Consider the following 15,238-nt stretch of genomic DNA (forward strand, 5'->3'; position numbering starts at 1 on the left):
AATTAATGGAGTCTTTCAACTTCTCCCTAAAGTCTCCCCACTTCTCCCTAAATCAGTTTGAGGGAAAATTGACTTCTCCCAAAAAATAATGGGCCTAGCAAGACCCCTGGTCAGTCTACTGCCAAGCTATTTCTTGTCTACAAAGCTGTTCAGATCTCGTTTCATGACTCTGTGTCTTTGACTTTCTGCACAATTTTGTGAACACTATTTCAGATTTCGAAATCAATTCTGAAAAACTCATACAAATTTCTGAAATATATCAATATTCACCAACCTACAGCAGTATATTGAAAGAAATTATATAAAATTTTACTAGAATGAAAGTCTAACTCTTGTTCATTCTTGATCGAAAAATTAATGGGGCTAAGAAAAATTCTGTTGGGCTACAAAAAATTGGAAGTCCGTAGCCCCATTGGCTACGGTGTTCAAAAGTTAATGTCGCACACTGAATATATAGTGCCTCTAAGGAAGATTACTGTTGCAATATAGTCACATCAGTTAGGAATGATTGAAAACAGTATTAATAAGTGTGAAAAGTAGTTGCATATACATGGCTTAAACTTCCCCTTTTCGTCTTAAATTGTCGAAAAATTCCCCTTCCTGAGGGTATGGGTACCTGTCCCCAAAAGTTGTCTAGTGCCCTGTGAATTTAAGATTATTCTTTCTGAATTTTAAAACTTTAAATGAATCATTCTTATTTTCAGTATAATGTTACAATGCAGTTGATTTAAAATAACAGTTGCATCCAGTGTTATTAGGTTTCAGAGGATTTTTAAAATTGTTGAAAGGGCTTACATTAAGGTAAAGTCTAAGAAATGAAGCAATGTTTACCTGTGTTTATATGGCTATGTGACTTATCCTATATGCAAGGGTAATGCACTGGTCAACTTCTTATTGTACACTGATGCACCACATGCCCCGCCCATATCATCAAAAACTGGTTCTTTATCATGTATTTTAACAAAACCATTTTAACTTTTTTGAATATATTTTTTGTTTGCAAAAATGGCCTCTTAGTGTGCATATGAATTTAAAAATTGAAATGCGAAAGCTTTAATTAGAGAAACTTATTTATTATTTATCAACAATTTAATTTTTTGGATTAATCGCAATCATGAAATCCAGTAATATCAGTGATTTTCAGAGCATTTTTAAATTAGTATAAAAATAGTGTAGAGAAGTGTCCTTCCACTAACAAATGTAAGAATGAAATTTTGTGGCTTATATGGATAATGTCTGTTCATTTTGAATATAATATATAAGTCAGAAAATTTCAAATATTACACACTTGATATCTGAGTACTTTGTTGAAAAACTTGGCCCTTTTTAAAAATAGGGATAAAGAGCACACCCAAAGACTGAAATTTCTTTTCAAAGACATATTGTTTACTAATGAAAGAAGTTTAAACTGGCCAGCTGTGTCGGAACCAAAGTTCCAAAAGTAACAGGATTTTATACCATTAAATCAAAAGTTTGTGAGATGCAGTGAGCTACCAATTCTTGTTTATTAGTCTGTGTTTTGATAATGAACCTATCAATAAAGTATAAAAGTCGCAGATCAATATATCACATTATTACAGTTGAAATAAGACAATCTTCACTTTTTATTTACTGCAATGGTAACAGAGTACTCAGCTGTATTGCAAGTGTTATATATGTGGTGCAGAGGTGTGGGGCCTCGAAATGTGAGAGGCCCCTTTCATACAGATAGATATGGCATACTTAAACTATACATTACTAATTGTCTACATTAAAGATTCTCAGGTAAAACCAATGGGTGGACTGTCCAGCATTATATCTGTATACCAGATTTAAAAAAAAAAAAAGTATCATTAATTTGAGACTTTGCTTAAAAAATGAAGAACAAAAACGGGGAAAAAAAGACCCACATCGAAAGTAATGTAGACATCCCAGGGTATGCCTGTTCTGTTCTGTACTGTATATATATTTAATTTTACATGTATGATGTATTCTCTCTTCGCACAGATTGGCCCTTCAGAATACAAAGTTGCTCTACCTGTATAGTGTACTCAACAGTAGAGTAAGACTACTGGTTTATGCTATACGATATTGGGGAAAGGTAAGAATAAATAACAGCTTTGTCTGTCACCATACTTTGCCAAACTTAGATGTCCTTGCATTTAAGACAGTCCAGTATAGTGGGTCTGAAATTTTAGGTCAAGTATTTAGACCCCAACACCTAGGGAAAAAATCAGAATCTGTGAGCAGTTTCCTTCTAATTGTGGTTAGAAATTATAAATTTAGAAATTATTCAGTTGATTATATTTTAGATAATTCAGTTTAGCATGTAAGTTCTGTTATGTTGGGAGAAATTCATTATAAAAGTATTTAGCTGGTTTATTTATATACTTCAGGTCTGGGATTTTTCAGGTCTGGTTAGGAGTGCTATAATTTGTAAAATTTATATAAGTATTGAAGAAGGATATTTCAGGCTTCAGAAAGTAGATTTCGGGCTTCTGATTTTGGGCTGAACCGGAGGTTTGATACAGACACACACATTAAAAGTAGATATGGGTATTACTGAAATAGATATATACAGGTTGCATAATAAATCATTACCATACAAGGAACATTTTTGCCAAAATGTAATAATCTTTATAGCACACCTGAGCATGAAGATAGATAGATATCAGATCATTAGGTTTTACTGCAGTTGTGAAAAGTAGTCACCTTCCAGTATGGGACTCTATATTGCATGGCTGTACTTCATTCACTTTTTATGCCCCCCTTCGAAGAAGGAGGGGTATATTGTTTTGCAGATGTTGGTCGCTCTGTCTTGTCTGTCATTCGGTCTGTATGTAGACCAATCCGTTTCCAGATGATAACTGAAGGACACTTGGGCCTAGGATCATGAAAGTTGATAGGAAGGTTGGTCATCACCTGCAGATGACCCCTATTGATTTTGAGATCTGTGTGTCAAAGGTCAAGGTCACAGTGACCCTGAACAGTTAAATGGTTTCCGGATGATAACTCAAGAACGCTTGGGCCTAGGATCGTGAAAATTTATAGGGAGATTGATCATGACCAGCAGATGACCACTATTGATTTTGTGGTCATCTGGTCAAAGTTCAAGGTCAGATTGGCCAGGAACAATTAAAACGGTTTCTGGACGATAACATGAGAACGCTTGGGCCAAGGGTCATGAGAGATGATATTGAGGTTTATCATGACCAGCAGATGACCCCTATTGGTTTTAGGATCAGTAGGTCAAAGGTCAAGGTTACAGTGACCCGGAACATTTAAACCGTTTCCAGACAATAACTTGAGTATGCTTGGGGCTAGGATCATATTACTTGATAGGGAGGTTGGTCCTGACCTGTAGATGACCCCTATAGATTTTGAGATCTGTAGGCTAAAGGTCAAGTTCACATTGACCCAGAACAGTTAAACTTGCAGACCATACCTTGAGAACGCTTGTGCCTAGGATTATTAAACTTGACCATGGAGATGTCCTCTGTTGATGTTGAGGTCAATAGGTCAAAGGTCAATGTCACATTGAATCAGAACAGTAGAACTTTTGTTTACAGTGAGTAAATAATTTCTGTTCCTTGTGCAGTTACTGAATGCATCAAGGGGGGCATTTTGTGTTCCACGAACTCTTGTTAGCTTGACTATTTGAAGAATTAGTAGAGCTGTTGGACTTAATCATGTGTCGGGAGTCTGCATCGGTGTCCAGATTTGATTAAGTTTTAGTATGTAAGCTGGTATCTCAGTAACCATTTAGGGCAATGGATTGAAATGTCAAACACTTTCTTATTATAAAGAACTAACTTACATTGCACAGGTTCCATACACTGTCTTGCTTTCTTAAAAAATTATGCCCCGTTTTATATGCCCGTCTCTGAAAAGAGTGGGGTGTATTACCTATTATGTGAACCCCCACGGCAGGCAGTTCGTGTCCAAAGCATGTCCGCTTTCATCCCATCAGATCTCCCCCAAACTTCCTGCCCATATGTTTGTGGGTAAAATATCTTGGCCAAGTTCGATAACCACCCAAATTGTTTCAGGCACTTGGATAATGGCCCTTGAATTACTATAAAAAACTGAATTTAACCTTGTCCGCTCTCTGAAGTCGAATAGTTTTCATCCGATCTTCACTTATCTTGCTGACAATGTGGCCATAATATCTCGTCCAATTTTGATAACAACCCAAATCACCCCATGCACTCTTGGATTATGGCCCTTGAATTACTTGAAAAACTGCAAATTAAACCTTTTCCGCTCTCTAAGTCAGACAGTTTCAATCCGATTGTCACCAAACTTGCTGACAATGTTCGTTGGCATAATATCTCAGTCAGGTTTGATAACCACCCAAATTGCTGCCTTTATTGGATTATAGCCTTTGAATTAGGTCAAGTTTGATGACGGGTGTATTTTATGACAGTCTGGCACTCTAGTTTGACTTATTATTCATTTGACGTGGCTGTTGAATAGTCAAGTGTTGCTGTCCTCCGACAGTTCTTGTTTTTTAAACAGTTTGTGGATTGCTTTTCATTTGCCATTATGCTGAAACTAATATACAGAACAGGTAAAATATGGTTAAAACTGTTTAAAAGGACATTGGATTAAAAAAGTTCTTCCTGTGTTTTACAGGCATGTGCAGGATCAAAATATCTTTCACCATGGTGGTGACATTTTCACTTACCACTTCTGAAAAGTGAAATAATGTTCACTTTGGTAAAAGATATTTCAGTCTTACACCAAAACAATTTTGGCTATATAAGGTGCTTTTGTTTCAAAAAGTGAGTTATTGACTGTTAAACGTTACCATGCTGGACACAGTTGAATCTGCCTTCGACCAGTGTAGATCTTGATCAGCCTACACATCCATGCAGTCTGGTCATGATATGCACTGTTCGCTGTTAAGCCAGTATCTTTTCGGTAAGCATCCCTATTAATGGTTAATTGTACTGTCCAAATTGGAAGATGGACAAGTTCATTTTAGAAATTTAGCAGGGTAAGGGTTAAATTCCATCAGGAAGTGGTGTATATTACCAGTATAGTCTTCCTCCACTTCCTTGCAGGGAAGTTGACCCCTAGGCTGCTAAGAAGTTGTGCCCTGGAAAATAAGTTTGTATTTAAGACACATCTTGGATACATTACTGTAAACTGACAAGCCTTGTGTTAGTAAAATACTGAAGCCTATTATCAGTCAGGAGTGTAACTGTTTTAAGTTATGTAATATATTTCAGTTACTTTTTCAAGCATTTTATAACCTGTATTAGTTATAAAATATAGTTAACTCAGGTAAGTTATTCAAAAAAAAAGTCTTTTTGCTGTTCTCACAAAACGACCTTTAAAGAGAAATTAATAGTAAACTGTGGTTAATCAAATTCTCTTTTAGTCTGAGCATGACCTGATAAGCATAATGGGATATATAGAGTTTTATAGCTTTAAAATGATTACGTACAACTTTATCAGCCTTGCATAAAAAATTTTACTGCATAACTGGAAAGTTAAAAGGTCAAGGATTCAGGAAATAATTGCATTACGAGGGCTGAGCGCGAAACTATTGTAACTGTATATGAATAAAAAACAAGATACAATAGTTTAGCGCTCAGCCCACGAAATTTATTATTTTTAATTTAGTCTCATTCATAATGAGGAATTGGTACAGGACTTTGTAATATTTTATGATAACTGAAACAAGTTATGAAAGTTTAAGCAGTAACTCAGATGGGTTATAAACTGTGATATCTTGAAACAGTTACACCCCTGACTGATTATAGCAGCAAAACCTAGTTACATAATGTGAAAAGAGTAGAGTTCTAGAAAATTTTATTGTGTTATTAGGCAAAGGGAGTTTCTGGTAACCAGAAGGCCAGCACAAAGCTGTCAAACTATGCTCTTACATTGATGGTACTAAATTACCTGCAGAATTTGGATCCTCCTGTTCTACCAACCATCGAGAAACTGTCACAGCTACATGGTAAGTAATGTAATGTAAATGTTGTGTTCTCTGTTTAAAATGTCACTTGTAAGGAAATGTCACAGTTTTGATACTTTGATGGGACAAACACGGATATGTCTTGATTTAAAACTACATTAATATAGCTTGTAAAATGTCGTTGATTTCTCATTGATTAAGATATTGTCCATAATGATTTTATATTTTAGCCCACTTCTAATTGTTGGCCAATCTGTCAGTATGTGGATGTGTCTGTTGGAAGACTGGTTTCCTTTCATAAACATAGAGGATGATTGATCTCATATTATACAATCTTCATTATAGAATGATTGCTTGTAGTTAGTAAATGACTTATGACTTCTACGGATTTTCGGGTCAGTAGGTCAAAGGTTAAGGTCACCGTGACCTTGAGATTGAAAACGGTTTCTGCTCAGTAACTTTGTCTAGGAATGCTTTGGCCTACAGTCATATGAACTTTGTCGTGTAATTGCCTGTGGCCAGTGCAGAACCTAAGTTGAAAAGGATTTGGTTAGTCGAATGTCAGGGTCACAGTGGTCATTTGAAAAACTGTTTCTGTTCAGTAACTTTAGTCTTAAGTCATTGGATGGTTGCATGTGATAAAGAGTGATCTAGACTGAAAACAACTCCATCTTGGTAATTAAAGACCGCTTTGATTGTCAGTCTTTATAGGATGGTTTATCTGTTATCTGTAAGTGACCTCTGTAAGTGACCTCTGTTGTTTTCGAGGTCATTTGGTGAAAGGTCACAACATATAAAATTGCATATCCACTTGCCTCAAGCCATTATACAATGTAAAAGCTATATGTGTTTGACAAATAGCTCCTATATAACCCCATAGCCTGCTAACGGTAAATGCTTTTGCCTTTTCGACAAGTGCAGACCAAGATCAATCTGCTTGCACAGATAGTCTGCACTGTTTGCTATTCAGTCAGTAAATTTTCAGTGAACACCCGTTTTCAGTTATAAATGGTGCTGACCAAATTGAATGAGGCCATCTTAGAAATTTAGCAGGGTGAACATTAATTCTAAATAAAAAGCGGCTTCAGTTTATCTCTTGGTCAAAACTTACATCATTAAAACCTAGTACAGTAGACAAAGAACTCTTTGTAGACATAAAACTTCTGGAAAGAATGAGAAGAAATGTAAAATTTTGTTGGAATTATTACAGGGGCAGCAGCACGTACAAAGATTGAGGGATGGGACTGTACATTTGCTATGGATTGGCAGATCATTCCACAGTCCAACAACACTCAAACTGCAGGTAAATTATTCAAAAGTAAAATTCTGTATATTTAAGAAGGGTCGAGTTTTAGTAGGATTAAAATTACCTATATATGGGCAGTTACTTTGGTATTTAAGAATGCTCAAAGATTGGTTGTGGCTCTTCCTTCATGGCCTAGCCAGTAAAGACTTGACTGGTTAGCTGAATAAAGCACAAGACCTTGGGTTTGGTTTAACCCTTTGATTTAGCAGAACGTATCTGCAACAGTTTAATGTTGTACACTTGATCATAATGTTGTTTATCCTCCACTTTCATGTAGGAGTTATCTGTTTTCTACAGAAACCAAACCAATACTTGGGGTTTCTGGGAAACTGTTAATATGTTGATATTTATCTTATGTGTATGAAAAAAACTCCCACTTGTTTGTCAGGTTTGGTAAATGGGTTTTCAAATTCTAATAAGTTTCAAATCTACAAATATATGTCCCAACAAAGTAGACATTTGGGCTGAAACTGAAATTTTATGACTACAGAATTAAATATTACTGTGTACCAGTATTTTTGGTCTGAAACTTGAATCAGAATAGGAAAATGCTATATAAAAATGGAAGGACAACATGAATACTAATAAATTAGACAAATTTGTAACCTTTATCATCCTTGACACAATCGATTGTGCCTTAGCCACAAATGTAGATCATGACCAGCCTGCACATCTGTGTGGTCTGATCATGATCTGCACTGTTTGCTATTCAGTCAGTATCGTTATGGTAAGCACCCCTTTAAACAGTTAATGCTACTGACCAAATTGAAAGATGGACAAGTTCATTATAATAGATATTTAGCAGGGTAAAGGTTAATCAATCAGCAGGTATTGTTCATTTGATGACTTCATCAGGATTAATTTAAATACAGATAAGAATAGTGAACACTTGATATATACATGTATCTGGTATCCATAACATGGAAGGCATTTAGTTTTTAAGCTGTCCCGTCAGTTTGTCCATCACACTTTGTGTACTTACTCCTACAGTTTACATCCAATGGAAATAAAACTTGGTATTCAGCAGTATCATTGAGTGCTTACATTCCTGTATAATTTGTATTTTCAGCCGAGCTTCTGTCTGGATTTTTCTCCTATTGGAGTGCTTTCAATTTCATGGACAATGTTCTAGTGACAAAATCAGCCACAGAAATGCCATTCACACAGTTCTTTGAGAAGGACAACATGCAGGATGGCAGATTGAGGAGCTTCAAGGTATGTTTTTTAGCTCTTTTAGAGATTTTGTGATCGCCCTTCGTCTGTCGTCCGTCCACAATTTCTTGTCTGCACGATAGTGGTTTCATTTATGATTTTATTTTAACCAAACTTGCACACAACTTGTATTACCATAAGATCTTGGTTCCTTTCTTGAACTGGCCAGATCTTATTATCGGTTCCAGAGTTATGACCCATGAAAGGGCCAAAATAAGCTATTTTGACCTTGTCTGCACAATAGCAGCTTTATGATTTGATTTTTACCAAACTTGCACACAATGTGGATCACCATAAGATCTTGGTTCCTTTCTTGAACTTACCAGATCCCATTATAGGTTCAAGAGTTATGGCCCCTGAAAGGGCCAAAATTAGCTATTTTTGACCTTGTCTGCACAAAAGTAGCTTCATTTATGATTTGAATTTAATCAAATTTGCACAAAACTTGTGTCACCAAAAGATCTCGGTTCCTTTCTTGAACCGGCCAGATTCCATAATGGATTTCAGAGTTATGGCCCCTGAAAGGGCCAGAATTATCTATTTTGACCTTGTCTGCACAATAACAGCTTTATTTATGATTTGATTTTTACCGAACTTGCACACAACTTGTATCACCATAAGATCTTGGTTCCTTTCTTGAACTGGCCAGATCCCATCATAGGTTCTAGAGTTATGGCCCCTAAAAGGGCCAAAATTAGTTATTTTGACCTTGTCTGCAAAATAGCAGGTTCATTTATGATTTGAATTTAATCAAACTTGCACAAAACTTGTGTCACCATAAGGTCTCGGTTCCTTTCTTGAACCGGCCAGATCCCATAATGGATTTCAGTTATGGCCCCTGAAAGGGGCCAAAATTAGCTATTTTGACTTTGTCTGTGCAATAGCAGCTTCAATTATGATTTGATTTTAACCAGACTTGCACACAACTTGTATCACCACAAGATCTTGGTTCCTTTCTTGAACTAGCCAGATTCCATTATGGGTTCCAGAGTTATGGCCCCTGATAGGGCCAGAATTAGCTATTTTGACCTTGTCTGCACAATAGCATCTTCATTTATGATTTGAATTTAATCAAACTTGCACAAAACTTGTGTCACCATAAGATCTTGGTTCCTTTCTTGAACCGGCCAGATTCCTTAATGGATTTCAGAGTTATGGCCCCTGAAAGGGCCAAAATGATCTATTTTGACCTTGTCTGCACAATAACAGCTTTATTTATGATTTGATTTTTACCAAACTTGCACACAACTTGTATCACCATAAGATCTTGGTTCCTTTCTTGAACTGGCCAGATCCCATTATAGGTTCTAGAGTTATGGCCCCTAAAAGGGCCAAAATTAGTTATTTTGACCTTGTCTGCACAATAGCAGGTTCATTTATGATTTGAATTTAATCAAACTTGCACAAAACTTGTGTCACCATAAGGTCTCGGTTCTTTCTTGAACCGGCCAGATCCCATAATGGATTTCAGAGTTATGGCCCCTGAAAGGGGCCAAAACTAGCTATTTTGACTTTGTCTGCGCAATAGCAGTTTCAATTATGATTTGATTTTAACTAGACTTGCACACAACTTGTATCACCACAAGATCTTGGTTCCTTTCTTGAAATAGCCAGATTCCTTTATGGGTTCCAGAGTTATGGCCCCTGATAGGACCAGAATTAGCTATTTTGACCTTGTCTGCACAATAGCAGCTTCATTTATGATTTGAATTTAATCAAACTTGCACAAAACTTGTGTCACCCTAAGATCTTGGTTCCTTTCTTAAACTGGCCAGATCCCATAATGGGTTCTAGAGTTATGGCCCCTTTATGTTACTATAAATAGCTTATTTAGTAACTTTTTTATTATTGGCTGTAGGGAAAAACCGAGACCACTTTCCTGTGGTACAACATGGATGGTACCTCCAATTTATAGGTGTATTTTTGACATATCTGTACCTTTAGGAAAATTTCAACTATATTTTCTCATGATTCTTTTGATTGATCTTGATTATGATTTTTTGACCTTCTTGTCCTTAATTTTTTGCAATGATGACAGGTGAGCGATATAGGGCCATGATGGCCCTCTTGTTAGCCTGTTTGATTTACTTTAAAATGGTAGATGTTTTATTATCATAGTTGAGTTATTTCTGTGCCATTCTAATAATTCACCAAAGTAAGATGTTGAAATCCTAGAAATGTTGAAAATTTGGAAGTGAAGAAATTTCTTAAAGTACTTTTGTTTTAATTGTTTGAAATCATTTATATTTGTGGGAGACTAATTTTCATGGAGTTGGTGGCTGAGTCAGTTCATGAAAGTTAATCCCAAGGAACAAGTAAAATTCCCATTTATTTTATGTTCAAAAGTTGAAATCCACAAATACATATCTCCATAAATTGCTGTTTTGACCTAAACCACAGAATTTCCTGCCCACAAAATAAAATGATTTTACAGTAAGCGTCTTTATAAGCAGTGATTTAAAATTGTTTACTATCATTCTATCATTCGTATGTTCTTATTCCTTCAGGCTTCAGCTATGAACATGCAAGACCCATTTGTGTTGAATCACAATATAACACAGAATGTGAATGAAAAGACACGAGATAAGATTGTACGTGAGTTGAGAATAGCAGCTATAAAAACATCAGTGTGGGGAAATGAGGGATTCTCTATGACCACACCATCTGGGGTGAGCAGAATAAAATATTCTAGTTTCCTTAAAAGAAGTTTCTCAAACACTGGTTTATTCGGACAAATTGCATTTATTTAACAATTGCCTAACATTCATTTTGTCATGTTTTCACGAGTTGAAAGACTTCCATCTCCTTTAAATTTAACTGAATAACTATGATAAAAGTTTGTTTCAAACCCGAGAAAACGTGTCAGATCAAGCACTTTTATTTTGAATATTACACAAAGCTCCTTATGAATGTTCATTCAATAGCTGGCTTTGTTGAAAATGTATTTTCTATTATAACTTGTTATTCCAAACATAGTCCCTGAAAAAAGTAAAAAGTGTTCTTGAAAAGTGCTTGCAAAGTACTTGAATTTTATATCTGGTGTTGTGAGAAACATGGATAAAATCATGCTTATAAAGTAGTTTGACAGACCATCTTGGTGAGAGTTCTTTTTGAATTTCAAATTATTATGTAATAAATACCCCACCTGCTTAACTCTATAGGTAGAGCACTGATCTACAGATCGTGGGTTCGAGAGTTCCATCCTCTGGCTGGCTGTATGTTCTCTATAATGATTTGATAATAGATATTGTCTGTAAAATCATTCTTCCTCCACCTCTGGTTGATGTGAGGAAGTTGGCAGTTACATGAGGAGAAAGGTTTGTTCTGGTACAGAATCCAGGAACACTGGTTGTGTTATCTGCCTGTCATTACATAACTGAAATACTGTTGAAAAAAATGGTGTTATACTCAAGACAAACAAACAAATTTTATATACAATGTATATTTAAAGTAATAAAGATAAATCACATGTCTATTTTCTTATGTTCTTAGGGAGGAGATCTGATTCATTTGTTGAACAATGAGGTACCAGATATCATTCTACAAGAGGACCAAGAAAAACAGGAACAGATCATGGAGAAAGGTCGCATGCCAGCAAGGGAAGCTGGAGAGTATGAATTTGAGGTTAGTGGTTCACATTGCTAGCATTCAAGGTCATTTTGTTGATGTTATTCACATTGCTTACTAGCATCCAAGGTCATGTTGTTGGATTATTGGTATTCTTGATAGAAATGATAAAGATGTGTCAGTAGAACATGTAGAGTATTGACTGTCAATTTAAGATAAAACCCCGTAATTGGAAATAATTTTCTAGTTTATAAGCTGTATTTATAAACTAACCCCCTTTATATCTTTCTAGTCAATAGTAGCCAGTCGCTTTATTTCAATCTGGCAAAAACTCTGTGAATGCTGGTATGTTGTTAAAGCTATTTACCTAGGGTCATAAAAACATATAAAAATATTATTCAGCATCATTTGTATTTGAGTATTAAGAGTTTTCTTTTGGATTTGTCTGCAAGAGTCTTCACTTAGTCAAAATTTGCATTAAGTGCAAACAAATTTGTGTAACATGTTTCTTGTATTTAACCTAGAATAATAAAACAAGAGGTTTGTTATGTAGCCTGCTGCAGTTGATACTTGCTGACTTCCACATGGCTCTGTTTGAATTGAATTTACTATATTTTTGTGCAAAAATTGCACCTGCCCTACCAGATGAGTACTATAAAAAGTTCCATGTGTCTGAAGCCAATTTGTATGGTTCCTACTTATATTTATGAGTGGATTTTTGGAGCCCTGACCACTAAAGTGTCTTTTAAAACTTTCAGATTGAGCTTAAACCAACTCAGATGTCATCTAAGTTACTGAAGCAGCTACAGAAGGGAGAGAACTACAGGGTGGAGTGGTGTAAGAAAATATGTGAATTTATTATCAGAATCCTCAAAGAGGTAAGAAGTACTTTTGTAGAATCTAGCAAAGTTAAAAGATATTTCAGCTATAAACATTTTGGTTAAGATAAACTCTTAGCTTGAACTGTCAGTATTTGCATCCAGTTTGTTATTCAGTCAGTTAATTTTCATTGAACATTCCTTTGAATAATAACTGGTACAGTCCAAAATGAATGATAGACCAGTCCATTTTAGAAATTTTGCAGAGTAAAGGTAAATGAACTTGGTTTATTGTATAATTTAGTAAAATTGAAGTCTTTTGGAAGACACTTCTGTGGCTGTAGTAGTTAATATTGCTGATTTCAAATCTCTTGCACTTCAAAGATCCTTGTGTGGTTTTTAGCTTGACTATATGAAGTATAAGGAGAGCTATCCTACTCGCCCCGGCGCCGGCGTCGGCGTCTTTCCACGTCCCCACCTTGGTTAAAGTTTTGGTGCACTTCTCTTTTTTCAACTTATCTCTGTAATTACTTGATGGATTTGATTCAAACTTGAAATACTTATTCCTCATCATCATCCACATCATCTGACATAAGGGCCATAACTCTGGCACCAATATTTCATGAATTATCACCCCTTTTCACTTAGATTTTCAGGTTAAAGTTTTGATGCACTTTCACTCTATCTCTGTTATTACTGAATGGATTTGATTCAAACTTAAAATAGTTGTTCAACATCATCACCCACATCATATGACACAAGGTGCATAACTCTGGCACCATTTTTCATGAGTTATTCCCCCTTTTTACTTAGAATTTCAGGTTAAAGTTTTGGTGCACTTTCACTCTACCTCTGTTATTACTGAATGGATTTGATTCAGACTTAAAATAGTTGTTCAGCATCATCACCCACATCATATGACACAAGCTGCATAACTCTGGCACAATTTTTCATGATTTATTCCCCTTTTTACTTAGAATTTCAGGTTAAAGTTTTATGCACTTTCACTCTATTTCTGTTATTACTGAATGGATCTGATTCAAACTTAAACAATTGTTCAACATCATTACCTTTATCATATGACACAAGGTGCATAACTCTGGGACCAATTTTTCATGAATTATTTCCCCTTTTTACTTAGAATTTTAGGTTAAAGTTTTGATGCACTTTCACTCTATCTCTGTTATTACTGAATGAATTTGATTCAAACTTAAAATAGTTGTTCAGCATCATCACCCACACAACATGACGCAAGGTGCATAACTCTGGCACCAATTTTTCATTAATTATTCCCCCTTTTTTCTTAGAATTTTAGGTTAAAGTTTTGATGCACTTTCACTCTGTCTCTGTTATTACTGAATGGATTTGATTCAGACTTAAAATAGTTGTTCAGCATCATCACCCACACTATATGACACAAGCTGCATAACTCTGGCACCAATATTTAATGAATTATGCCCCTTTTTGCTTAGGTTATACTTATATAGTGTTTTGATACATTTTATCTTTACCTCTCTTATTACTTTAAGTTGATATTTTTTACATAGACTCTGGCTATTGTGCAATATCTTCATCCACAATTGGAGTCATTAAACACTACAGTGACAGCTCTAGTTTCCTCAGATGTGCCCAGTTTCACTATCCAGCATCGAAATAGTCGAGTGCGCTGTCTCCTGTGACAGCTCTTGTTACTCAGATGCTTGCCTATATCTGAAACATTTCTTAGGACAGCATCTTTTGTCTTTCTTTGCAGTCAAAAGCTCACAAAGTTGTCGTATGAATTGAATTATGTTAGTGTAACTGTAAACATAACATACCGGTAAAGAAGATATGTGCAGGAATCACAATTAAGAACTTACTTATGAAATAAAATTTCTTTGAAATGCATTCTCCCTTGTATTGGATAATTATTTTAAAAGTATGATATATAGCTTGTATTTGGTAGTACATGAGTAAAACTTCATTGCTTAACTGGAAACAGTACATGTCATAACATTATGCTAGCTGTGCCATATTAAGAAGATTAGATGAAAAATGAAAAAAACTTAGAAAAAAGAAAGATTTGAAATAAAATGTATGTAAATTATTTTGTCTACAGAACCGTGAGTCAATAGTTTTTATTCCCTGATCTGTTTTAGGACCGATTTGTTCAGATGAACAGAAACTGCAAGGAGGAAAAATAATTGAACATGGTAACTTTGTTAATACTTTATTTTCTTTGGGAAACGAAAGTGATATATTGTAATTGACAACTTCACACTGGTTTTAGGTGTTAATGTTGACTGTGGAAGAGTTACCTGAGGCAACTGAAGAAATTAGGCAGAAGATGAAGGAAGAAATGGCAAAAAAAGCTGCGGCTGATAAAAGAAATAATGAAATCAAGTAAGCTTATTTTTAATTCCCTGCCACAAGCGGTGAGAGAGGGGA

The 15,238-nt window shown here is 35.4% G+C and overlaps 1 protein-coding gene across 1 annotated transcript in view; it reads left to right on the forward strand.

Annotated features, from left to right (window-relative positions):
- LOC123531464 (speckle targeted PIP5K1A-regulated poly(A) polymerase-like) overlaps positions 1-15,238 on the forward strand; it is a 43,610-nt gene that overhangs the window by 22,574 nt on the left and 5,798 nt on the right. The window contains exons 9-16 of the mRNA XM_053517706.1: positions 1,987-2,080; positions 5,815-5,950; positions 7,119-7,211; positions 8,284-8,429; positions 10,934-11,095; positions 11,919-12,050; positions 12,752-12,871; positions 15,081-15,193. Coding sequence (XP_053373681.1) covers positions 1,987-2,080; positions 5,815-5,950; positions 7,119-7,211; positions 8,284-8,429; positions 10,934-11,095; positions 11,919-12,050; positions 12,752-12,871; positions 15,081-15,193 — 996 coding nt within the window. The remainder of the gene's footprint in view (positions 1-1,986; positions 2,081-5,814; positions 5,951-7,118; positions 7,212-8,283; positions 8,430-10,933; positions 11,096-11,918; positions 12,051-12,751; positions 12,872-15,080; positions 15,194-15,238) is intronic.

The sequence above is a fragment of the Mercenaria mercenaria genome, chromosome 11 (genome assembly GCF_021730395.1).
Source record: "Mercenaria mercenaria strain notata chromosome 11, MADL_Memer_1, whole genome shotgun sequence".
In the NCBI taxonomy this organism is placed as follows: Eukaryota; Metazoa; Mollusca; class Bivalvia; order Venerida; family Veneridae; genus Mercenaria; species Mercenaria mercenaria.